The 26665-nt window shown below is 35.2% G+C and overlaps 2 protein-coding genes across 2 annotated transcripts; one reads left to right on the forward strand and one right to left on the reverse strand.

Annotated features, from left to right (window-relative positions):
• Positions 1 to 10664: 10664 nt before the first annotated feature.
• On the reverse strand, positions 10665 to 12281 carry LOC132189602 (putative UPF0481 protein At3g02645). The gene has a single exon (XM_059604349.1). The coding sequence runs from the start codon at positions 12279 to 12281 to the stop codon at positions 10665 to 10667; it is 1617 nt and encodes a 538-aa protein (XP_059460332.1).
• Positions 12282 to 18359: 6078 nt separating this feature from the next.
• LOC132189835 (uncharacterized) lies at positions 18360 to 25261 on the forward strand. The gene is made up of 9 exons (XM_059604643.1): positions 18360 to 18575; positions 18800 to 18999; positions 21304 to 21485; positions 21568 to 21852; positions 21943 to 22001; positions 22113 to 22149; positions 22278 to 22349; positions 23461 to 23785; positions 24760 to 25261. Exons 1-9 carry the CDS (start codon positions 18473 to 18475, stop codon positions 25141 to 25143), a joined length of 1647 nt encoding a protein of 548 aa, XP_059460626.1. The 5' UTR covers positions 18360 to 18472; the 3' UTR covers positions 25144 to 25261.
• Positions 25262 to 26665: the final 1404 nt, after the last annotated feature.

Below are 26665 nucleotides of genomic sequence, written 5' to 3' on the forward strand. Positions count from 1 at the left end.
ATATATACATCATTATAGAAGAGAAATGCACGAATTTTCACCCCCAGAGAGTTCGTGTGAGGCTGTGCTTGAGTGATTATTTTGTTGTGAGCCAAATTGATTCCTCTTAAAGGATTTTTGTTAGTATTGATTGTGTGCTTAATTGAAGTCTATCGGAAGGGTCGGATAAAGGAGAATCACGTTGAAGAAGATTGTGAGCAAGGAGACAAGTTGGAGGCTTGTCGATCTTACAGAGTCAAGGTCTTGCAAAGGGTTGTAAGTGTTCCTAGTGTCTGTAATCTCTGGATAATCTTTTGATAGTGATTTCCTGGGTTTGGCTGCCCCGGAGAGGTTTTACTTTTAAAACGTTTTCTAAAAGGTTTCCTCTTCGTCACCAAAATCTTTGTGTGTGATTGTTCATATTTTGGTGAATGTTTGTTTTGATATATATCTGTTAATTCCGCATAAAATTGTGATATTTATCTGTTTAGAATTTTTCAATTGGTATCAGAGCGGGTTCACTCCGTGAAGGATTAAATTCCTGAGTGTGATCTTTGTTTCTTGTTTAAGATGTCTCAAACCCTTAACACTGTGCCTAATTTTGATGGATCAAATTATGGCTATTGGAAATCCCGTATGAGATTTTTCTTAAAATCTATAGATGTTTGGCATGTCATTGAATCTGGATTTAAAGCTCCAGATAAGCCGACAGCTGAATGGTCTAATGTTGAAAACCAAACTCGTATGGCGAATGACAAAGCTATGAATGCTCTATGCTTGGCAATTTCACAAACTGAGTTCTCCAGAATTTCAAATTGTGATAGTGCCAAGGATGCATGGGAGATCCTAGAAACTACGTATGAAGGAACTAATCTTGTTAAAGCTTCAAAACTTCAAATGTTAGTTTCTCAATTTGAGGATATTAAAATGTTAGAGGATGAGACATTCAATGAATTTTTTGGTAAACTTAGTGAAATTAGAAATTCCATGATAAATCTAGGAAAGAAAGTTTCTGACACTAAGCTTATTAGAAAAGTTATGAGATCCCTCCCTGAAAGATTCAGAATGAAGGTAACTGCTATTGAGTCATGCACTGATCTTAATACCATGAGGATAGAAGAGTTAGTTGGTGCTCTTCAAACTTATGAGTTTTCCTTGCCTCAACCTAAGAAAAATAAGGATATTGCCCTTAGAACTCTTAGGAAGAACTCTGATGAGTTATCTGATGAGGATTCACCAGATGATGAGGAACTTGCATTGATAGCTAGAAGGTATTTTAAGAATGAACATAGAATTTCCAAGAAATTTGGAAAACAAAAAGAGAGTACTCAGGGTAGAAATGAAAGAGACCCACGTGGTCAAAAATGTTATGAGTGTTCTGGCTATGGTCATGTGCAAAAGGATTGTGCTAACCTCAAGAGTAATAAGCCAAAAGGTCAAAAAGCCTTCAATATTACATTGAGTGACACTGATGAGGAAGAAACTCCTAATTATATGGCTTTTGTTGCATCCTATGATTCTGATGATTCTAATCAATCAGATGTTCAGTCTGCCTCTGATAATGAATCAAATAGGGTTAATGATCTTCAAAACTCCTTTAACAATTTAATGGAAAAGTTTTCTATGCTTAGAAATACAAACTTGAAAATTGTTAAGGATTTTAAGAATCTTGAGCTTGAAAGGGATAATTTGTTGAAATCTTTGAGTGATTCACATGTTGTTTGCAATACTCTCAAATCTGAAAATCATGTGTTAATTGCTAAAAATAAATCCCTTCAAAATGATCTGATTGCATCTAGAAATCACTTGAGTAAATTCTTTAGTGAAAAGCTTGATAAAATGTTGCATATTCAAAAGCAATCTAGCGACAGATCTGGCTTAGGATTTGATAAAACTGCTTCTTTGTCTTCTAACCGTGCTTCTACTTCAAAGACTGTTTTTGTTAAACCAGTGAAAGTAGAAGAATCTTCAAGTGAAGAAAAGCAAGTAGTTGCTCCGACTCCTCAAGGTAATAAAGGTAAGAAAATTTACATTGAGCCTCAAGCATCTTGCCCTACACCTAGAGTCATGCATCCTCCTAGGAAATTACCTTCACAAAGGTTTGTCCCTACATGTCATCACTGTGGCAAAGTGGGTCACATTCGACCTCACTGTTTTAATTTGAAACCTCATGTGCATATAAATAAAAATTCCTATCCTAGGAAAGAAAGTGAGGGTTTGGTCATAATGATGAGAGAAGTGCTATCTAGGCTAGATAAGTTTAAGCAAAGTCATAAGTCTAGACCTAAGATTTCTCAAGTTTGGGTTAGGAAGGATGATACCATTCACCCCTTGAGGGGGAGTGGTGATGATCTCACCTTATGTTAGGTGAGTCACCCACATGTCTAGGATTGTTTTTCATGCATATCTTTGTATATCCTAGAGCATGTTGTTTTTCGTTTTTCATTGCATTTTTGTTTTATTTTGTTTTGAAATTGTATTTTGTTTGTGTGCATTTCTTTTGTGAAAAATAACAAAAAGACAAAAATATTTTACTTTGGTTGTTTTTTCTTTCTTTTCTTTATTTTGTCTTATGCACCGAGATAGTTCATTAATTTCTCATGTTGCTTTTTATGAATTTAATTCCTTACGTCTTGGAATGTTCTTAATATGCATGAGATGAAAATTTGTGTCAATGAACTTGTTTTTGTGGTTACCTAAAGTCTGAGCTTATGTGGTACTTTTTGCCTATGCTTTATTTCTTGTGCACAGTTAAGCTTAAATTGAGGTTTTGTTTCACTTTATTTGTGAGGTCTGTTAGGTAGCCATATGAGGTTTTTGACTAGTCATATTTTTCAAATTGACCATATGCTAGTTGAACCTAGGGCTTAAAAATTCCTGCTTTCTCTTTTGTGATAAACACCAAAAGTTTAAGGACACTTTCTCAAAGAGAAAAATAAACAAAATAGTGAAACAAATAAAATCAAAAGATCATATTCCAAAGGAATTTATTTCACTGTGTCAAACTTGTGCAAAATATTTTACAAAGAGAAATGTATAGGATGAGAGTGGCTAGGCCCTAGTATGATAAGGTTTGACTTTTGATTTGATATACTTGTCAAAACCTCATGGTGGTGAAACTTTCTCCTCATTTTGTAAATTGAAAATTTTTCTCTTTGGATGGCTTACCCACACACCACACAAGCATAGGTTGAATGGAACATTTTCTTGGCTTGGGTTAAGCAATATGAGTTTCTAGCCATTTCTAGTCTCATGTATATTTTGCATATTTGGAGCATGTTTGGATATTCATTGTGCAATACATGAGTCATTGATGTGTTATCATGTGTGTTCATTTAACTTTTAAGGGGAGAAACATGCTTTGCATTTCCAGTTTCCTGTTGTTAATTGAGTCATACATTGAGGGGGAGTTTTGCTGATGTTTCTTTATAATCACGCATTCTACGTCATTTTTTTTATCATGAGTTTTATTTATGTCTTCTTGTTCCACATATGCCTTGATGTATTTTGTGAAGTGTTTTAGGAAACATGAAGACCTTTTGTCATTCTGTGACAAAAAGGGGGAGTAAATATGGGGAGATGATGGGATTGGCTCGACATTTTGGTTTTGTCACTGAATTGCCAAAGGGGGAGTTTGTTAGTTCTTGTGTTGGCTTAATTCAGTTCCAAAATGCATATGCTACTATTCATGGCTCAAACACTGATATAGAATGCTCAGAATCCAATCTCCACCGTTCATAATTTAGATTCATGTGTTATGAACGTCCCTACAAAATTTCAGCTCAATCGGACCACAAACGCCCATCGATCGGAGCTGTTGATGAAGACTGGACAGGCCGGGTCCGGACCCAATTCCCCGGGTCCGGACCTCATTTCCAGAAACTAAAATCTTGCTCCGCAAAGCCGTGTCCGGACCGCCCATTAACGGGTCCGGACCCCCCGTAAGTTTTAGGCCCAAAAACGTGTTTTTAAGTGGGTTAGGTCTAGGGTTTTGTCGGGGGTATATATACATCATTATAGAAGAGAGAGGCACGAATTTTCACCCCCAGAGAGTTCGTGTGAGGCTGTGCTTGAGTGATTATTTTGTTGTGAGCCAAATTGATTCCTCTTAAAGGATTTTTGTTAGTATTGATTGTGTGCTTAATTGAAGTCTATCGGAAGGGTCCGATAAAGGAGAATCACGTTGAAGAAGATTGTGAGCAAGGAGACAAGTTGGAGGCTTGTCGATCTTACAGAGTCAAGGTCTTGCAAAGGGTTGTAAGTGTTCCTAGTGTCTGTAATCTCTGGATAATCTTTTGATAGTGATTTCCTGGGTTTGGCTGCCCCGGAGAGGTTTTACTTTTAGAACGTTTTCTAAAAGGTTTCCTCTTCGTCACCAAAATCTTTGTGTGTGATTGTTCATATTTTGGTGAATGTTTGTTTTGATATATATCTGTTAATTCCGCATAAAATTGTGATATTTATCTGTTTAGAATTTTTCATATCCAAACAGTACATTTGATTGAAAATAAGACTCACTTAAAAAGATTAAAAAAATAAAATAAAATAAGAAAAAAATGTGTTGGTGGCTTCCAGTTCCACAGGGTAGAGGCTTTTCATTTCTCTAATAAACCATGAAATTATGGTCATTTTCTTTTATTTTGTTTTTCTTTTTTTGGGTTTTTTTTTTTTTTTGGGTTAAATCATCGAAGGTTTCATTTTTCTTTTACAACTTTTTTTTATTATTATTTACTATCTTTGACGTAGCTAAAGCAATAAATGTGAAAGAAAAACCGAGTTCTCAATGCACAAAATTTATTCACGTTTATTGAGAAAATTGATAATATTATTGATGGCAAAAACTGATTGTTCCAATACAATTGATCCAAATTTATAGTAGTGATACCGCCTAAAGTTATGAAATAAAGGTAATAAAATCATCCTAAAACACAAGAAAAGGTGTTGCATAGACACCAAGTAAATAAATTAAACTGAAAAATCATACTTAGTATTTAGGTTTTTTTATCTTATTTGAATTTAGTCTTTGATTTTATAATTTAAAGAATATAGTCTTTATAGGTTTTACCCCAATTTTAAATAAGCCTATTTGTCATTTTTTTCGTCAAAATTAATTGTTTGTCATATTCCATGTGTGTCTCAATTGACACGCGAATATTGTCCCTTCTAGCACATAATATCAATGCTTTATCGAAAGAGTTATAAAAAATAAAATAAATAATAAAAAAAAAAATCCATATCTTCTGTCATCCTAATCTTCTAATTTGTAGCATTAGATGGAAAACCACTAACTTTGATCGATGCTGACATGGACCTTGACATTGACATTGATATTGGATGATCATGTTGACATGAACCCTAGCGTGCTTGCTCCTTGTACAATTGCTCCAAATGGGTGGCGGTTCCATGAATATTGTTTTCTCTTTCTGTTGTTGTGTAGTGTCAAAGATTTGTATTTGTATTTGATTGCATTCTTTAATAAGAATTCTTTGTGTTGTTGTAATATTGAAGTCTTTAACTTAATTCATGATTATATTTTAGACTCCAAGTTGTACGTGGTTAATCAGATTATCAAACTAGTCACCACAGTTAATATCACCACATCCAAATTAAGTATAAAATAAAATAGACACAAGGATTTACTAGGGCTCAGATTATCGTCGTTGTCTTCTTCTAGGGCTCGACTTATCTGTATAACCCACTCTTGGTCAAAACTAGGTTTTGATGGTTCCATGGCTTTTAAGCCGCTTCTCACATATGTAGTCACGCGATTTAGGGAGAGAGAAGTAGTAGTGCTTCTATCCAAGCTAGCCTTCTCTACTGTCTGCTGATGGCACCCTTTTATAATTAATGGATTGGACACAAAGAGTAGACAAACAATTTTAAGATAAGAAGAGGGATCAACGTGAAAAATCCCTACTATCTTGTTGCCCTCTCCAGCTAGCATGAAGGTTCGTCTTTGATGATCATGAATTACCAACATTTTGGTCGTCGATGAACAACAAACGTCAAGACATCCATGTCGGAGTAATTTTTTTCTTGGTCATAATCTGTGTGTTTTCTTTTTGGAGACCGTAGAAGATGCACTCGGGCCCACGACACTATATTATTCCTTCATTAGTAACGAAAGCACAAGAACAATTCTATGGTTCACAGCTACACACCTCAGCCACACGAAGGTAGAATTTTGAAAAGTTGTAGAGTAAAATTCCTAATCATACACTTCCTACTTGTAGGTTCACACCTCACAATAAACATGACAATCCCATGTACGGTAAAGCTGACTGGATGCACGGTCATCTTGACATTTGTTCGTTAGAATATAAATTAATTAATTATTTTTTTCTTTTTACCTACTTAAGCATTTGAAACACATTATTAGTATGGTACAATGTCAAGGTTCTGATAAGTTTAAACTTTGTGTTTGTCATTTACCTCTAATTTTAATTAAGGCTTTCAATGTAAAATGGTGTCCAGAAAATGATTTTCACATTTTACGATGTTTAGTGCGACATAAAATAGTGATCAACAGAAAATATTTTTCTTTTGACCGAAAATTCTTTTTTAATTTTTGAAAAATGATTTATCCGACTTGGAGCATCTCATTCTCAAATCGACAGACGCTGCCAAGACCCACCCAGAACCCCGCTAGGACTTGACCGGGACCAGTCCGGACCTGCCCAGGACCCGCCCAAGACTTGATCGAGACCCGCTCGAGACTTGCCCGGGACCCCACTAGGACCTGCCCAAGACCCACCCGGGACCCCGTCGATACCTGACCAGGGCAGTGGCGGAGCCAAGATTTTCTTATTGTAGAGGCGGGATGTAAGATTAATATTTAATTAATATAAAATAATATTATATTATAATATAATTTACCTAAAACCAATATAAATTGTTTCGCTATTTCAAAGTTTCAAACACCTTGAAAAAATATTACATGTCCAATTAATTAATTTTAATATTTAATTATCTATTAATGGTATGTAATTATTTTTGAGTTATTTTATTTAACATTTAGAAAACATATTTACGTTAATTGATATAAATTCATTGTATTTTTCTTATTTATCATCTTAAGAGTGGCCGTATATATAGCATTGGGCAGAGGAGAAATTTTATTTTATTTTATATTTTTTATTTTCTTTTAGAGTGGGCAGAGTTTGAACCAATTAAAGTGACTAAAATTAACCAACAAAAAAAAAACAAAAAGGGTGAAATGCCAAAAATTTATTGTCCACGTGGTAGGCTGAAAAAAGAAGGAAAGTGGGTCTCTCATGTTCCAGAGAGTCAGAGAGAGAGAGAGGGAAGAAAATATGAGACTTTTGAGAGAGTGAAAGAAAGTTCCAGAAAGGAGAAATAAATTGTTTGAGAAAAATGAAGAAAGAGGGGAAGCATGAGGACTGGATGAGAGAGATGAAGAGAGAAGCTGTGCAAGAGAAGAAGAATAAGAAGAAAAAAGGAGGAGGAAGAGGAGGGAGCTGAGATCAATAGGGGCAAGAGAAAGAAGAAGAAAATGAAAGGAAGAGGAAGGGTAGGCATAAGAAAACTTAAAACACTACTGCTCAGAAATTTTTTTTAGGATTTTTGTAGGAGCGGGCGCCCCTACCACGCCCCTGCCTATATCCACCACTGCTGGGACCCACTCGGGACTAGACCGGACCTGCCCGGAACCCACTCGGGACTTGCCCAAGACTCTGTTGGGACCCGCCCGGGACTTGACTGGGACTCAGCCAGGACTCGCTCGGGACTTGACTGAGACCCAACCGGACACGCCCGGGACCCCGCTCAGGACTTGATTGGGACCCGCCCGAGACCCCGCCGGGACTTACCGGGGCTCGCCCAGGACCTGCCTTGGACTCGTCGAAAAATATTTTCGGCGGAAAACATTTTCCTTGAAAATGATTTCTTAGAAAACATTTTTCGGTATTTGGCATGTACAGAAAATCAGGCAAGTCAAAAAATGTTTTTAGCAGAAAAACATTTTCAGCAGAAAACATTTTCTAGTATTTTGTGTGTACGCAAAATCATATTAAACACTAAATTATGAAAATGTCATTGTCAGGTGTTGAGCGGGTCCTGCCAGGGTCTCGGGCTGATTCCAACGGGGTCTTGATGGGGTCTAGGCGAGGTTCGAGCGGGTCCTGCCAAGGTCTCAGGCCGATTCCAACGGGGTCCTGATGGGGTTTAGGCGAGGTTCGGGTGGGTCCCGGGTGAGTTGCAGTGGGGTCCTTGCGGGACTCAGTTCGGACACCTCTAAGACTTGGTCAAGACTTTTTTTGTAATTTAGAGTTTAATATGATTTAATGAAAATATATATATATATATATATATATATATATATATATATATATATATATATATATATATATACACGTCATAAGAAACGAGGCCTAAATATTTCACATGTCCAATTATTAGAGCAATGCTACACACGCTCTCACTTCTCTACACCTATTTTATTACATTCAATAATTGTTTTAAAAGTCACTTGATGTGGAAAAATTGGTGCAAGAAAGTGGGAGTGTATGTAGCATTACTTTAAGGGGGAGTTTGAGCCCACACCTCACATGTGAGAGGAAGTGTTAAAATATAAATTAAATGATTAAATTCATTATTTTCTATCAACTTGAGCTTTTAGAACAAGTAGTGCTTTAATGCCCTATTTACCTAATAGTCCTTATAAATTGACTTGTTTTTTGCATTTTCTTTTTTTCCCTTTTCTCCGTTTGAATAGGAAAAAAAATGTTATATTCTACAATTTTTTCTTTTTTATTTCACTTTGTTAATATGAACCATGTATAATATGGTATGATACTTACCTTATAAGATAATTACCTTTTATAGAATTAATTGTAATAGGCTTGATGGTACTTATCTACCCCAATTTTCTTATAAATACGAATCTTTTGTACTGGAAAAATATGAAGAATTCTACTCTAACTATGTGATAATCTTTAACTGTGACTAAACTTCAATTATAGTCTTCAACTGTGACTAGACTACAATTATGGTCTTCAACTGTTGTAATGCCTCACACTAACTAATTAAGTAATTATGCTTATAAATCTCATTATGCCACAAGGAGTTTTAAATAATAATCAAAGTGCTTATCGTCAAAATTAATCATTCATAAATTAGACATAGGGTGTCAATTTTCACTTCCTGAAAACTCAGTGTCATATTTTATCATAAAACTGTCATATGCTACATTGGGAAGCCAATGCCTTAATTTCTAGATCAACTATACAATTCACACTAACAAATTTTGACAATGGCATAACTATATCAAAATGGATGGAGCTCGACTCACTATTTACATGATTTATTTAAAATTTAAAATTTCTTTTGAGAATCCATGATAATATATATATATCCGAATATATTTTATTTAAAACAAATAGTTGCATTTGTGCGGCCTTTGGATCGACCTCTTTTTAAGGCCTAGCTAGTTTAGTTTCTATAGATAGCATTTCTCATAAGAATTTGTTATCCCCAAATTGAATGTTCAAACCGAATATATTTTATTTAAAACAAATAGTTGCATTTGTGCGGCCTTTGGATCGACCTCTTTTTAAGGCCTAGCTAGTTTAGTTTCTATAGATAGCATTTCTCATAAGAATTTGTTATCCCCAAATTGAATGTTCAAAGTTAGGTAGCAAGCTTGTATAGTATCATCAATCATGATAAGGTCGATTTTGTTTGTTGTTAAATAAAGGTATTGGCAGTTTAATTGGTAGAAATTAACCTTGTATAGTATCATGATAAGGTTGCTCCTATCGGATTCGCTGTGACTCTCATCATTATCTTTTTATGAAATGTTTCAGTGGATTTTTTGGGTTGGACCTTTTGTTGGAGTTCCCATTGCTGCCTTCTATCACCAATTCATCCTTAATTAGAGGAATTGGACACTAATTCGACCCGTTTAGTGGATCTTAATATCACTCCCGCGCAACTTAATTTGTTCTCCTGCTGCATGTTGCATGTCTCTCTCTTCTTCTTTTTTCTAATAAAATTTTATTGAGTGATGAATATATAATATAGGGAAGAAATGCTAGGCGTTTTCTTTGTTCGAGGTGAATATTATTTTCTAAAACTTAGATCAGAAAAATAAAGACTATTTTTAAAAAAAAATAATATCTACTTGGAACCCGAAAAACACAATAAGAATACAAGGAGAACATCTAGCATTCCCTTATAATGTATTATTTATGTCAAAGCTTAATCATTTAATTAATATAACGACACTCCCCTCATTCACTTAAACTTTTCTTCAATAAGTGAGACTCAATACCTAAAATATTCAATTAAAATATTACTTTAATGCCATAATATTAGGACCTTTCCTTTGATAATTAATAATGTATATATTCTGCCCCTTTACTCTTAGTTTTGTTAATCTTTTGAACAACGTAGTAGTGTCCATGCAACCACTTAATTAAGCAGAGAAGAATTGTTTTACAACCCTAAATCAAAATTTTGTAGCATTACTTGACTTTCGTATTAGATAGAATATTTCCAATTAGCATGATCACTCATGCCAAAAGAAAAAACAAGTACGACAAAGACTTAGAAAAGTAGAACTTGTTGCGAGTTGGAAGAACTTTTTGTCTTGTCCTTCGTTTACACGAAAGACTTACAAATTAAACTAGAAAACTGAAAATCAAACTCCATACCAAAGACACTACTCATAGAGCCTTGAAAATTTTGGAGCAATTGTACATGGAGCAAGCAGCCTCAAGAGTAGACATCAATATCAGAATGTTTGCTGCTAAAAACGTAAGACATGGCCATGAAGCAAAGACATACTTCTTCATTGTCACGTTCATCCTCACCTTCCAACTCTTCGAGTAATAAGTATTTGCACCTTCAATGGCCTTGTCCAGAATTGGAACTTTCGTTGCCCGCACAGACTTCGTCATGCCATTCCATAGCGTTGCCACTTCTCCATCGCTTTTGAGGCGGTTCAAGATGATCCCTGCCTCTCGAAGAATCCTCACATCCTCCTCATCATCAATTATCCCATTCATCAATTCCGTGTAACGTGTAAAAACCATCATCTGGGGCGCAATACATGCCTCGTAGGCAACGAGGTTCCTCAGCACAACTTCCGAGTTATCATCCAAATGAATAACCGGAAGGTAAAATTTACCACAAGACTTGTCGAAATTTATGGATTCCAAGCCACCCTTTGCTGGACGAAATTTGACACCAATTTTATGAAGCTGTGTCACGCTTGGGATTGCAATCTCTTCGACCAAAGGACTTAATTCGTCTTCCGTCTTCCGAGATGCGCTTTCCGCCTCTTCCGCCACATCTCCTGCGGATGATATGATATTGTTTATATCATCCTTGTTTCCAAGATGCAAAACATACAAGAGGATTGTAAATGGTAGTGTAATCAGAAGCTTCATTGCTTTTGACTTGCAAATTTTACCGAGAAGGCGGAGCGGGGCCAAGTTAATATAAAGTAGTGTTGTCAAGAATGATTTCATGGGTTTTCTAAACCATCCAATCTCTACGTCCTCTTTGGGCTTCTCCTGCTCACTGCAATCAGGTTCAAGTTGAAGCTTTGGCGCAACCATGTGGTAGAGAAGTTGTAGCAAATGGGTTCTCTCGAAGCATTCTTCTCTAAAACATTGGTAATTAGTGTACTTGATGGGGGATAGATCTTTGCAAAAACCAATCAGCATGGTGGCAAATACTTCGTCATGATCTTTACCCGGATAAAAACTGTGGACTTCTCTGAGTAAAAAGAGAGGGATTTGGTTTTCCAACTTAATAACATCTCTGAGGATGGTGTGGTGTGCGGTTTTCCTCCTTGTATAGTCGATCAAATGTGCCATCTTAGAAGAGATTCGCATAAGCGAGCCTTCTTCCATTTTGGGAGAGTAGGTTTGGAGATACTCCAACAAGAAGGAAGCATCGATGGCGAATATCCACGCGAGTGTTTCCTGGTCGAACTCCAAGAACCGGTGGTAGCATGCGCGAACAATGCTATCACTTTGTGCAATATGGTTGACCAAGTGGCAGAATTTGATTTGTTGGAGATTCTTTTGCACTCTTTTAGCTGAAGTGAGTTTGTGGTGCTCCATTTCGAAGAGTTCAGGCCGCTGGTGATGGTATGGGCCAAGGGCTATTAGCTGTGGAGTGTATGCATCTGGCTTGAGAGATATTAGGGTTTTGGGTACGCTGAAGATGCTCACGGGAAGGCCTTCATCAACGTTGTCTTGTAGGGCTTCTTCTAGGGCTCGACTTATCTGTATGACCCATTCTTGGCCATAACTAGATTTTGCTGGTTCCATGGCTTTTAACTCTGATGAGATGGTCCGAGGTTTAGGGAGTGAGAGAGAAATGTGTTTGGAAGAGAGAGAAGTATGTCTACTACTTCAAGCCTTCTCTATTGACTACTGTGAGGGAAACAGGATGAGGCACTCTTTTATAATGGGTCGGAAACTTGGAGTTAAAGATCGAAGAGGGAAACTTCAGGGTGAATACGAGGAAATTACTTTAGTGGTTGCCCTCTCGAGCATTAAGGTAGGTGTTGGATGAACCACGAATATCTGTGTCCTTGATGACCAATAAACATCAAGAAAATTAAAGTGGGAGACTAATTAACCATATATAGTATTTTTCTTGGTCATAATTTGTACGCGTTTTATTTTTCTCTGTTTTTGTATGGACTTTTACAAATAAATTAGATTCCAATCTTGCTCTTGTACAATAATTATTTGCATCTTGGGCCCACGAAAGATTTTGTTCCTTCATTAGGTAACGAAAGCACAGTCACATTTGTCTATTTATACATTTTTCTAGAGAATCAAAATGTGTAACATGAGCTAGAAACTGACTCACCCCCAAAAGATTTTGGATTTGTTCATGATGACGATCAAATGATATCAGGTCTTTGTTTCCATTTTTTCATTTAGACCATTTTAAATACAATTTTAATTAAAAAATTGGATCTTCCTCGGCCGTGTGTTTTAGGCCAATTATCAAAGTTTCACGTCCATATATCATAGATGCATGTTGGATGAATCACGAACATTTACGACCATAGATGCATGTTGGAAGAATCACAAAACATCTTGGTCATACTCATATATATATATATATATATATTGAAATCTTGCTCTTGTATTTTTGCTTTTTGACGACGACCCATGATGAAAATAATTATGAATATTGCTTTACTAGTATTTCGTATTAATTGGGTTATGTATTTTGAAAGTGAGTCGCCGACCATATTGTCACTAGACTGATCTTAAAGAGACTTTGGTTACCATTTTCGATTGTTCACACCTTCAGTCACAAAGGTAGAATCATTATTCATTTGAAAAATTGACGAGTCCGCCTCTTAATAAAACCCAGTTTTGACTCAAACTCCTCAAAATATATTTCAAAGTTGTAAGTTCACACCCTGGCCTCGTGCCACGAAAAACGTATATAGAAAACCCCATTACTGTTGATTCCAACGTGGCACTCGACGTCATACTCCTTATAAATTGACGTAGTATTTCACTTTACACTTAAATTATCTTTTATTAAATTATTAAATTTATTTATCAAATTTTACTGCTCAACTTTTCACCCATATTCTACCACATAACACTCATATGGACGTAAATATATCCAACAGAACCCATGTAACTAACCTACCAATATATTCATAGAGTTACTTTTTTCAAGAAATTGGAAGAAAAAAAAATGTTACTAAGGTAGGTAGATGGAAGGAGGGACGAAAATGATTTATTTATTTTATCTAAATAGTAATAAAAAGTAAATGATATAATATAAAAAATAAAAAAATAAAAATGCTTTGATGTTGTTGCGAGTGACTTGATTTCTTATGTCTTTCATGTGGGGCCGACCAGGTCTTTTGTCTTATGCAATCTTGGAGTTCTCTTATTGGACCCAATTGATGGTTTTCTCTCCTACGCGATTTTATTCCTATTGGGATTGGGATTGGGATTGGGATTGGTATATGTAGACCAACCAACTTTGCTCCTTATAAAATGAAAGTTGCACAGCATGAAGAGAGCACCGAGTGAAAGAGAGTATTGGTGCTTGTTTAAGATTGCATTAGAAAGTTTAAAAAAATACTTTTAATACTTAAAAAGTGGTGCCAAACAAAAGTAGCTATGTTTAGTAAAAAAATTTTAAAAGTACTTTTTTTACTTTTTTACTCTAAAAATGCCAAAACGCACTTTTAGCAAAGCTTAAAAATGAAGCACACGTTTTTTAACTTAAAAGCTCTATTTCTCAAACGCAATTTCAAATAGGCTCTTAGTTTTTTTACGGTGTTTGTCTTATTGCACTTAGAGAAAAAAATAGTTTTTCTTATATTAGTTTTGTTCTTTTTTGTTATTTTTATCTTTTATGTGAGAATGAAATTCTGGTTGTGTGTGTGTGTGGCTTTGGGCTTTGAGTATTTTCTCTCTAGTACTCTTTAATTAATTTGTACCCCATCTTTTGATAGTGAATTTCTTTCTGATCGTCTCTGTCAATGGATATAGGTTTTTTATGCCGGATCACTTAAATCTTTGTATCTTGTGTAATTTATTTATTTTCTACTCTTTTATGTTTCTCTTGGGATCCTGAATTTAATTCTGTATACAACATATGTTGATTTTTTTTTTTTTGTTGAGAAAATAGTGTATGAATAATAATGAATTGATGAAAATAGTTGCCAAACAAGGCCTATGCCACTCAAAAACTCTTAAGGGTTGATTTGCCTAGCCTAGTTGACCCGCTATAGTTGTAAAATTTACAATTTTACAGGTGAGACCGTGAGTTCACGAATCAGTAACTAAAAACACAAAGAAAGTGGTGTAATGTAAGCCTAATGTAAGCCCCCTTTTAACCTGGCAAAAATCTCTCTTCTTTGTTGAATCCAAAATAGTGAAACTCTAAATTGTATTTCTCAAAGGTATGTTACAAAAATATTTGTAGTGAAATTACTTTTTAATGGCACAATTTGCTTTTACCGAAAATAAATAAATTTAAATTCCTCTTACTTTAACATAATGAGAGAGTTTTTCTTTTGATGAATAGTGGCCGGCAATTCGAGTTGGCGTGTTCAGTTTGGGACAATTCATCGGCCTTCAAAGGATTAACCTAACACGACTTCTTTAGCGCCTAAACAGATCAAGACTCATCAACCCTAGCCCAACCTATTTAAATATATAAGTGACATGACATAACTCATTTGTCAAATATGTTGTATTGGGTTGATCCAACCTGGCCCACATAACTCATTTCATCAAAATAGGCGGCGTTGAATTGACCCATTTGAAAAGTCTTTGAAAGCTTACAAGGACTCCGCGTAGTGACTAGAACAAGATTATCTCTATTTTATTTGAACTTGATATTTTTGTCTTCCATATTTTTGTCAAATATAGAAGACAAAAATATATTCTATTATAACTAACGGGATATTATTTAGTTCAAATAAAATAGAGATGATCATAATTCGTAGTGACTAGTGAAGCTTGAATATATAAAGATAAGAAAGCACAAGTACATGCCTCTGCCAAAATCTTTGGAAACCTTAACTTTTCCACGTGCCCTGTCTATACTTATATATAGATTCTTTAGAAAAAATAAATAGAATATTTGATTTAAAAAAGATAAAATTTATTATAAAAATTAGTAACCTAAATAGTATATGCATTGCTCTAAATTATTTTTATCTTTAAAAAAAAAAAAAAAAAAACCCACAAAAATTAGTAATGGCCATAGATTTATTTTATCCCTTCAATTATTGTGTAATGGCCGGAACCACCGGAAGACAGGGAAAATTGCCTGAAATTACGGTTCAAGGTCTGAATGGCTTTTCACTTAAGTCAAAAAGATCACCAAAAGGAGTAATATCTTGGGCAACGAGCTCTAATCTGACAAACTTTTGGGACCCCCCCCCCTTTACCATTGAGCACTTGACCGAAATGCCCCCCCTAAGCTTTTTCAAACAATTTTTTTTTTTTTTTTTTTTCATTATTGGGTTCCTATTCATGTATAGACAAAATTTATAAAAAATATATAAGTACATCTCAAATTACCATTTTATTGTCTACAAGGAGTAGTTCAATCGGCTGTGAATCACGCCTCATGAAGTAATAATTACTAGTTCGAATCTTTTCCCCTCCCCTTGTATGAACATGTTAAAAAAAAAAAATTACCATTTTATTAGATTTCATCTTAAAATAATGCCATTTGTAAAACATATTTCCCAAATGGTATTGACCAATCCTTAAACATCTCGTAATGTTTCTAACAAAGAATTGAAAACAAGTCTTAGAAGAGCTTTTAGTCTTGTCGAGTTTTGCTTTGCTAGCATTCATCTCTCTATATGAGCTTTTCTCAGGGCTTAAACTAACAATTTAAACAAAAATAAATAAATAAAAACACACACACAAAAATAGCAAGCATAATCCAAGAATTACGGCAACAAGAAAAGCAATGCATGCAATAGAATAAGAGAAATGTTAAGTTTGTGCAACCAACTCATACCCGCCCGGCCTCGGGGAGCTGTTAAGGCAGTTTGGATGGTAGGTCGTGTGGTAAATTAAAACATTATTTTTATTTTTTACTTTTCACTTTTATTTTCTATTTTTTGAAATAAAAACGTTAACAAGCAACCTAAAACACAAAATACTGAAAATTATTTTCACTAAAATGTCATATCAAAGTATTTTTAAATTTTTTTTTTTTTTTTAAAAAAAAAGCATTAACAATCAAGCATTTATCTTTCCCTTTCTTCCTACGGTCCTACCAAATAACACCCTCACTGTCATGCCTTTCTTCTTCGCCTCCCTCTCTCCCACTTCTACCAAAGACGGTGTAAAAAATTTATGTTGTTTCCTTTGATCTCATGAGGAGGTGACATACAATATTCACACACAATATCGATCATGACCAACCAGCAAACCCTCTCTCATGAATTGCTCGTATTGTATGTAATATGGACACCTCATTATGTTCAATCTAAATTCAATTTAAATTTGGGTATTGTTAGTGTACAAATCAACACAGCGGCTTCAGGCCACTTTTGAGGGAGGAGCTCCATCTGTAAGAAAGGTAGAAGACGTCAAATGCCCACCCACCCTAGAGGATAGGAGGAACTTTGACACTCAAATCAGTAGAGGGGGGGGGGAGCAAGGGATTTCATTGTTAATGAAAGTATTAGTGATAATGTGTAAAATAGTGAAATTGTGTACTTTAGGCCTTATATACACATATATAGAGCTTTATAGGGTCTTCTAGAGTTTGTTGGAGAAGTCATAGTGGCTTCAAACCCGTCGAATCACATATTGATTAGGCTTAATATGGAGTGTAAGCATTCTTCTTAGATGAGTATTTATTGAGTCCTACATGAGTCCCCTCGAATCATTAGTAAATTTCTCCATGAGAATTTTGAGATGTATGTCCCTAGCCCGCGAATGGGCGTTGCTTGGATTCTCTAGCGGTGAAGTAGCTGAGCCTTACAAGTAGTTAAAAATCTAATAGGTGTTGATTATAGGGGACATAAAGGGTATCAATTGCAATTTGCAAGATGCTAGGGGTTTTCCATACACTCCATTGTGGTGTGTTGCCAACTTCATACTTGATGATTGGATCTTCTTCTAATTATTCTTTTTCTTCTTGTAACCATAATAACCCAATGGCCTCTCCTTCAAAATGAAAATAGGCTATGCAAATTTCTTTGTATGGTTGCATTTTATGGTAGATGTTGTTACTCTACACAATAATAATGAATAATATGAAATTGAAAATAAAAAGAGCAAGAGAGAATCAAGACACATGTTTACGTGGTTCGATAGAGTGTCTACGTTCACAGAAGAGTGCGGTTATATTTTACGATTAATAATTCAGGGTTACAACATAACATACTTATAGAAAAACCCTAATTTAGAAAATAAAATACTTGTTAATCAAATGTAGTTTGTTGGACTAATTTTGATCTAGTGAAAAAGATTGAATTGAATAAATTGAAAATTTAAGATTATAGTATTTCTAAAATTTCAAAAATGCAATGTGTTCAAAATTAGGGAGGATTGCCCCTCAATGAGTAGCTCAATTGACTAGGACCACGCATAATAAAGCAGTGATCACTAATTCGAATTCTCATTCTCCTTTTGTGCGGACATGTCAAAATAAATAAATAAATAAATAGGAAAGATTTTCCTTTTTTTAAAAAAAAAAAAAAAAATCAAAGATTTTCCTTTTCTTGTTCTCTTGTCTTGTGGCCTTGATGATGTTGGATCATTAATATTGTCATCAATGTGCACCAAATAGTTTGGCCCCGCCAAAAAAAAAAAAAAGAAGGAAAGTGGGCTAAAAAGTAAAAACGCAAAAAGGGTAATTCCATCACAAAGTGGTGCGAGGCAACTGGAAGTAGCTAGCTCTCACTTCCCTCCTCGGCTCCTCATTTCCAACGGTTAACTCTCTTTCTGTCTCTCAAACACCAGTGAGCGAGCACAGCCCTCTCTCTCTCATAATGTCTCTGCTTTCCATCTTTCTCATCCTTTTCTCTGCTACAGCATTTTCGTTTTCACACGGCGATTCTCACTTTCCACCCCTCCAAGCGCCACCCACTTCAGGTACTCCTCTGCACTGTACGTGTTTTCTGTTTGGTTGCTCGCTGAGAAAATGTAAGAAGAGAGAAGAAATCACAGTCTTTCTACAAGATTTCTACTTCTCTTTTCCTCATTTCTTTTTCTCAAACACCAAGCAACAGGGCCAAAACTTTTTCCTTTTTTTTTTTTTTTTTTTTATTTCTACCACATTGATGCTCTTTCCTTGCAAATTTTACTTTCTTTTCCAGGGTGGGAAAATGAGGGAAGTTATGGTGTGGAGCACTCATCATGGGGGCCCTCGAGGTCTCTTGTGGAGGGACCCTTCAGTGCACCTGTTGAGAACCCATCATTTGTGTTGGCCTCAGAGAGAACCCAAAGAAAAGACCCTCTTGATGGGTTCAAAAAATACACCAGAGGATGGAATATCAGTGACCACCATTATTGGGCTGTAAGTGTTTTTTTTACCAATCATGACATCCTACTTTTCGGGCAGCTGACATTGTGGTTTGGTGGGTGGGGTTTGTGGTAAATCATGTTAAATTGTCTGTAACTGTTGTGCATGTGCATTTAAGTGAAGATATTGCAATTTATGCCATTTAGTAAAATTCTTATAACTCTCAACTGTTGCCATAATAAGTATTTGTTACTTTTAAATGTGATAAATAATAAGGTAGTAAATGACAAATTCCTAGTATTAGTATGTATCTGGCAGCATTCAATGAGATTGATTTCATGGCTTTTTTTTTTTTTTTTTTTTTTTAATATCTTGAGATTAAACCATATACACACTACAATCAAATGAATATTGTTCCATGCTAAAGCACAAGTAAAGCTCAGGTGCTTGATTTGTTGCTCATACAAGCACCGAATGAACCTAAAATTCGAAGCTTGGCCAATTTGGGATCATACCCACTTGTTGCCAATGAGACTATTTCCATAACTTAAACCTTACAAAATTGGGGTGAGACAATCTGAATATGCAAATAAGTGAAAAGAAGAGCTTGGCTGAATGAACAAACCATGATTGATTAAGAACTTTAGATAATGTTGGATGCGTTTTACTGCCTTCCAATGGATGTTAGTAGGTTTGTGCATAAACTGACACACGTTATTAACCGCAAATGAGATATCAGGTCTTGTGAGGAATAGATAGATGCCATATAGAATAGAGCCCCAACTGTGCTTCAATATGGTGAGATGTCCTTAGACGTGTCCCCATCAAAGAGAGAGAGTTTGTGGCTAGATGACATGGGCGAAGGCACAGATTTTGCAAGCATCATGTTGATGTGTTAAAGTAATGATTAAGTGATTAAATTTATCTTTTCCTATAAGCTTAAGTTTTTGGGATAAGTGGTGATTTAATATGGTATCAAAGCCAAACATCCTGAGTTCGAACCTTGATTCCGTCAAATAACCCCCCCCATATGTTGGGCCTCACCTATTAAGAGGGAGTTTAAACCCACACGTGAGGGGGAGTGTTAAAATAATGATTAAGTGATTAAATTTATCTCTTTCTATAAACTTAAGCTTTTAGGATAAGTGGTGGTTTAACATCATGTTGGTGTGTTAACGTTGAAGCAAATTAAGAACATATCTTTGTTGAGACAAAAATAAGCCTCCGGAAATAAAGTGTGCTTCAACACCTAAAAAATAGTGAAGGTGTCCCAAATCTTTGACAGTAAATTCCATTCCAATAGATTTAATGACAGAAGAGATGGCAGTGTCATCAGAATCAGTAATAATAATGCCATCAACATACACAAGGAAGAAAATAACCAGCTGGGATTGTCTGAAAAATGAACAGAGAGGTGTCGGCCTTTGAATTAACAAAACCAAGAGCACATAGTTTGTCACATAGGCTCGAATACCAAGCTCTTGGGGCCTGCTTCAAACCGTATAGAGCTTTAGGTGATTTGCAAAAAAATGTGGATGTTGAGGATGAACATACGTAACTCGCCGCCAAATATAAATGGCATATTTGATGTGGCGGTGCTAGATACTCATCAGCATAACCAAACAGTGGGCAGAGCTGCCCACGTAGGTAAGAAACAACTTGTGCTTTCCAAAGGAGATGGTTGTCCTTGGTTAATTTAAGAGAAACAAGATGAGGGAGATGATGGTGAAGAGGTGATAGCAGACATGGGGCACTTTGAGCAGTAGTAGTGGTGGAAGAGGTGGACGAAGAAGAGGGACTTGACATTGTGGCTAAAGGAGTCATTTGTCTTTCTAATGCTTTGATACTATGTAAATGTAATTAAACAATTATAAAAATATCGTAAGCTCTCCACGCCAATTTTTGGAGAGTTGGTATTCATTATTAACATGAAATATGTTACAGAAGTTTATTCGGAATGAAGTACAAGATGATAGAACCTTAACAGTGTGCTAACTCTTAAACTTAACCTTTGTCTTTATCACTTCGATTTGCTTGAGTCTTTATCAGCTGAACTTTCATCAATACTGTTTAGCTTCTTATTGCTTTCACATTTTCATTGAGGTCGTGCTCTCATATGCATTTCAATGATTGTAATGAATTATCTTATTATCAATTTGTTTCCTTTGGATGGGAGTGATTTTTAATGATCCTCACACAAATCTCTCCTTTTAGTTTCTTTTGTTTCAATGTTGGTGTAACTTTAATATAATGTTTTATTAATGTACATCTTATTTGTTCTTAAATTGGTATTCAGATGTATTTGAACTGCTTTATTCCTTTTCTTAACTTACTTCCTTCTCTATTCTTTGAACGCAGTCGGTGGGTTTTACTGCAGTTCCCTTGTTTGTCATCGCTGCAGTCTGGTTCCTGGCTTTTGGACTGTGCATATGTCTCATCTCTATCTGTTATTTCTGTGTTAAAAGGGAGCCTTATGGCTATTCCGGGACGGCTTATGCACTTTCTCTTATCTTCCTCATAATCTTCACAATTGCAGCCATGTACATATTTCACTCTCTCTCTCTGTCCCCTGTGTTAAGTTGAAATTTCGTCATAAACTGATGTTTTGTTCTCTGGTAACAGTGTTGGATGTGTTGTTTTATATACTGGTCAAGGGAGGTTTCATAGTAGTACAACAAATACATTGGAGTATGTTGTGAATCAGGCAGATTTCACAGTTTTGAAGCTAAGGAATATATCAGATTATCTTGGCGCAGCTAAGCAGCTTGGAGTGGATGAAGTTTTTCTACCTTCTAATGTTCAAACTGATATTGACCTGATTGAAACAAAGATTAATTCTTCTGCTAGTACCCTTGCTGACCGAACAATGGAGAATTCAGATGACATACATGATCTTTTGGATTCTGTGTAAGAAAGGATTATTTAGGCTTGCCTTTTCTATTCTGTTCTTCTGAGAGGTGTCTTGGTTATAAAATGAATATGTTGTTGTTCATGCAGGAGACTGGCACTTATCATAGTCGCCGCTATTATGCTTCTCTTGACATTTCTTGGATGTTGTAAGCCCCTTCAGTAACCTTATTAAGATTCCACGTATTTTTAACTTCCTAAATTTTAACACTTTCAATAGAGGTACTAATTCATTTTTGTATTCCGTTCCTTTGCTTCAGTATTTTCAGTCTTTGGCATGCAATCTCTCGTGTACATGTGAGTGAGTTAATTATGTACGGTATGCTTTTTCCTTTTATGGTATTCCTCATTCTATATAGTTCCAACCATTTCTGCATTTAGTTAGGATCTTTTCTAATGGAATGGTTTTGTATGAATTGTTGCAGCCTGGTGATCGCTGGATGGATACTTGTTACAGGGACATTTATTCTTTGTGGCACATTCCTTCTTCTTCATAAGTAAGTTTTGTAATAATGTGCAACATTTGTAGCTTTCTTATAGTGAAAATGATCTGTAAAGACACTCCATCTCTCGTAAGAGTGAAAATGCACTCAGATGTTACATTTGTAGATGGGAAAAGTATATGAGTTTTGGCTCTAGATTGCTGTGTAGTGCAGTTTTCTTTTCCAAAAGTAGATGCTTACTGAAAAATCATTTTCCCAAGACTGAAGTTCTCTACTGGTTCTAAGTTTTAGGTCTTATTTGGAACATGCAATTATCCTGACTTCCAAAGCTTTTGTTGAATTTTGTGAGATTTGTTCTGTAGTGAACATCCCTCAAAATTCTCTTTGACATAATTATAATTTTCTGCCGTATCCCAATATATTTATTCATCAGGACAATAAGGGAGCTGTTCTTTTCAATCTATTCTCAGCATCGTTTTATTTATATGCTTTTTGCATGCACTGTTTTTTTAGCACATTGTACTAAACCTAGAATTGTTAAATTTATTATAAACTGATGGCAGATTAGTTATAGTAGTAAGTTAGGTATATTCATCATAGTGGAGACTGATGGGCTGGCTGACAAAGATTGCCAGCAAAGCCATGACATTATGGGCATAGAATTATGTTGTTATGCAGTATTCTGTAGATTCATCATCTTTCTATATCACTATAATCTTTTAAAGCAATTAATAGAAAGAAAATGGATCTTGTTTTCTTAGTTGTTTAAAGCTATCACATAAAGCTTGCAGCATACACATATATCTTATTAAGGATAACTATCTATTATTTCTTACAGTAGAAGTTAGCATCTATACTTTGTGAGAGAAGTTAGCATCTTGGCAATGAAAAGAAATTTCATAATCTCATTTGCTCAAAGTGCTAAGTTTTTCAAATCCAGTTTTGTGCTTATGATGACTCAACTGTTTAAAAAATTTAAAATGTAGTTCGACTCTTGTGCTAATAAGCATGTTTATTCTAAGTGCAAGCTTAATGTGTTTTTCTTTTTAATTCTTTTTTCTCCTTAAAAGAAGAAGAAAGTCCTGCTTTTTCCTCAGGAACTTTGTTCTTTTGCTTGCAATCTTTTAACCAAGAAGCTGATTTTTTTTTTTTTTTGACCTACTAGTGTGGCTGCGGACACTTGTGTTGCAATGGATGAATGGGTTCAAAACCCTACTTCTCATTCTGCTTTAGATGATATACTGCCATGCGTGGACAATGCAACTGCACAAGAAACGTTGTTGCGGAGCAAAGAAGTCACTTCAGAACTTGTCGATTTGATCAACCAGGTCATCACCAATGTCTCTAACTTAAATTTCGCCCCCGGCTTCAAACAAATGTATATCAATCAGTCTGGTCCATTGGTGCCCATCCTCTGCAACCCATATGATCCTGACTTCACGGATCGACCTTGCACTTCTGGTGAAGTTAATTTGATCAATGCATCAGAGGTAAGAACCTAGCAACATGTTTTGATAAATAAGGATAGCATGCAAATTCTTTTCTGAAATTAGTCTTCGTCCATGTATTCACATGGCGTCATTTTCAATTACTTTTACAATATGGAACGATTTTGCGAAGCATTTGGAGCCTTAGTACTTTCTGAAAATGTTTTTGAAAGAATGGTGTTGGCCAAGATGACCAAACCGTGTAGTAAATTATGTATTTATAAGTTACAAAGGACAAGATTACAAATGATGATCTCAGAATTTGAACTTTACAATTCAAACTATTACAATTAGATAAACGAGTGTTCTTCTAAGTTTGGATGAAGGCAATCCCCTGCCCTCCAGCAAGTTTTGCAACGGTGTTGAATCATCAACTTATTCCAAAAGTTTAAGCCGTAGAATATTTAATTGAAATAGAAGGTAAACTGTAAAGTTAAGGTTCAAATTCAGGACTTTTGACTTTGATACTATGTTAAATCACCACTTTGTTCCAAAAACTTAAGATGAAAAAAGAGAGTAAATTTAATCATTTAATCTGAAAAATTTTGAACTAAAGTCATCTTTGAAACTTGGAACTATATCTTGGACTGCATCTTCATCTCTTGCCTTATTTAGTGTTTGACACAAGTGCATTATCTCGAGCTATCTCTTGGACTAAATTTTGACTTCTTGTTTTAACTGCTGGTTGTTGTTGGATGTCTTAGAGCATGTCTGAGATTGTGTTTGAGAAATAGAGCTTTTAAGTCAAAAAACGCTTTTTGACAAAAGCTTCATTTTTAAGCTTTTGACAAAAATGTGTTTTAGTCATTTTTTGGCTTTTTAAACTCTTAAAAGCGCTTTTAATTTTTTTTATCAAACGGATACTTTTTTTCTTCAAATTGACTTTTTGAATGTTAAACATACTTTTAAGCCCATCAAAAACACACCCAAAATGCCCTTATACATGTACTTTTAACACATACATTTGATTCTTCTAGGTTTGGAGTAGCTATGTCTGCCAGGTTTCAGCAGCTGGGATATGTTCCACAACAGGGCGTTTGACCCCTACATTCTACAACCAGATGATAACTGGAGTAAACATGGGCTTTGCCTTGTATAATTATGCTCCTTTCCTGGTTGATCTTCAAAACTGTGCATTCGTGCGCGAAACGTTCGGTGAAATATACAGGGATCATTGTCCCGGCCTACGGCGATACAGTAGATGGATCTATCTAGGGCTAGTGATGGTCTCTACCTCAGTTATGCTCTCATTGATCTTCTGGGTTATCTATGGGAGGGAAAGGCGTCATCGTGTTTATACCAAAGAGAAAGAGGCCAAGTCTAAATCAACTGAAGCTCTTGAAGGAAGCAAAGATCATTAAGAGAAGCTCTACATTATTTCCACTGCCCACACATAGCGTGGACAATTTCACTACATTCAGTTTGGTTTCCAGGTTATGTGTAGATCCTTAAATGGTGGTTGAAATAACTGCTTTTTGTCATGCTTTTTCACATTGTTTGGTTTTCAGGTTCTGCATACACGCATGCTTTTACACTGATTCTGATAAGGTTGTTGGAAACAAAAGAAGTAAAGAGTGAAGATATTAAAAATAGCAATAGAATTAAGGTTGGACAAAATTTCATACAAAATTGGATTGGGTGAAATTTCTTCAACTAGTCTATTAAATTGTCATGTGTTTCTTGACACATGAGAAGAACATATGTTTTTAAGGGCATGATTGGTCAAAAAGTCCGTTTGTAAAAAAAAAAAAAAAAACGTATCCGTTTGGTAAAATAAATTAAAAGCGCTTTTAATTGTCCAAAAAGCCTAAGAAATTACTAAAATGTACTTTTAGCAAAAGCTAAAAAAACGTTTTTTTGACTTAAAAGCTATATTTTTCATACATAATTTCACATATGCTTTAATAAAATTTCTCCCAATTCTTTTAACGTTATTAAGAAAAAGTATTTCTTGTATGCTTAAGGGATGCATGACAATTTTATGGATCGGGATTAAGAACTTCCTCCGATCCCGTCAGAGGAAAACTGTCTTTAAGGTGGACAAAGAGTCAAATGCATGTGAGAATTAAAATATATATATATATATATATATATAGAAACACATGTTAGTTTAAAAGAAATTATTCTAATCCAGTTTAGAGAAAAACTAACTATTTATTAGTTTAGAAAAAAAAAAAATTATATTAAGTAGTGGCGAGATTTTTTTTTTTTTTTTAAGTGAATGGACATGAGAAAAAGTATTGAACCGTACATAGATGCTGCTTCGGCCGGTTTAGAAAGCTAACTGCTACAAGCAACTTAAAGACTGCCGCAATGAAGACTCGGTTTTTTGGCCCGGCAAATATAAAACGCGTTTTGTGGTTGAATGTATATTACTGGACAAAATCAAATTTACTTCCCAAGTTTTCACGTAATTTTTATTTAATCTTTTTAGAATTTCAATTTTGACAATTAGATTTTTGGGCAATTTTTTATTATTCTAAATAGATCGCTACATCATCTTAATGTTTAATTATTTTATTTTTTTAACGGGAATTTTGTGATTTTATTGATAAAAAGATCAAAAGCATAAAGCTCTTACATTATCGAGCATAAAGATATGAAAAATCATAGCCCAAAGCTATTAGGTTACAAAGTCATAAATACAATACAGATCTTACAATTAAATATTATCTATGTCCTCAATTTTTTCGCTAACCTACATATAATTGCAGTTACGGAACAAATCTGTTCTTGGGTAGACTAGATCTAAGATATAGGTAGCCATATTCCCAACCTTTATTTTTCGGCCATGAAAGAAAATCACTCACACCGATCTAATCCTGTTCGACCCAACAGTCAGGAGACTAAATCCTTCACTCCATAGATCACTCGTGAGAGAGT

This window comes from Corylus avellana, chromosome ca8 (genome assembly GCF_901000735.1).
Source record: "Corylus avellana chromosome ca8, CavTom2PMs-1.0".
Lineage (NCBI taxonomy): Eukaryota > Viridiplantae > Streptophyta > Magnoliopsida > Fagales > Betulaceae > Corylus > Corylus avellana.

Coding starts and splice junctions, on each gene's coding strand:
- LOC132189602 (XM_059604349.1), bottom strand. CDS start 12,281: ATGGAACCAGCAAAATCTAGTTATGGCCAAGAATGGGTCATACAGATA.
- LOC132189835 (XM_059604643.1), top strand. CDS start 18,473: ATGTCTCTGCTTTCCATCTTTCTCATCCTTTTCTCTGCTACAGCATTT. Junction 21,853..21,942: donor CATGATCTTTTGGATTCTGT/GTAAGAAAGGAT, acceptor TTGTTCATGCAG/GAGACTGGCACTTATCATAG. Junction 22,002..22,112: donor CTTGACATTTCTTGGATGTT/GTAAGCCCCTTC, acceptor CCTTTGCTTCAG/TATTTTCAGTCTTTGGCATG.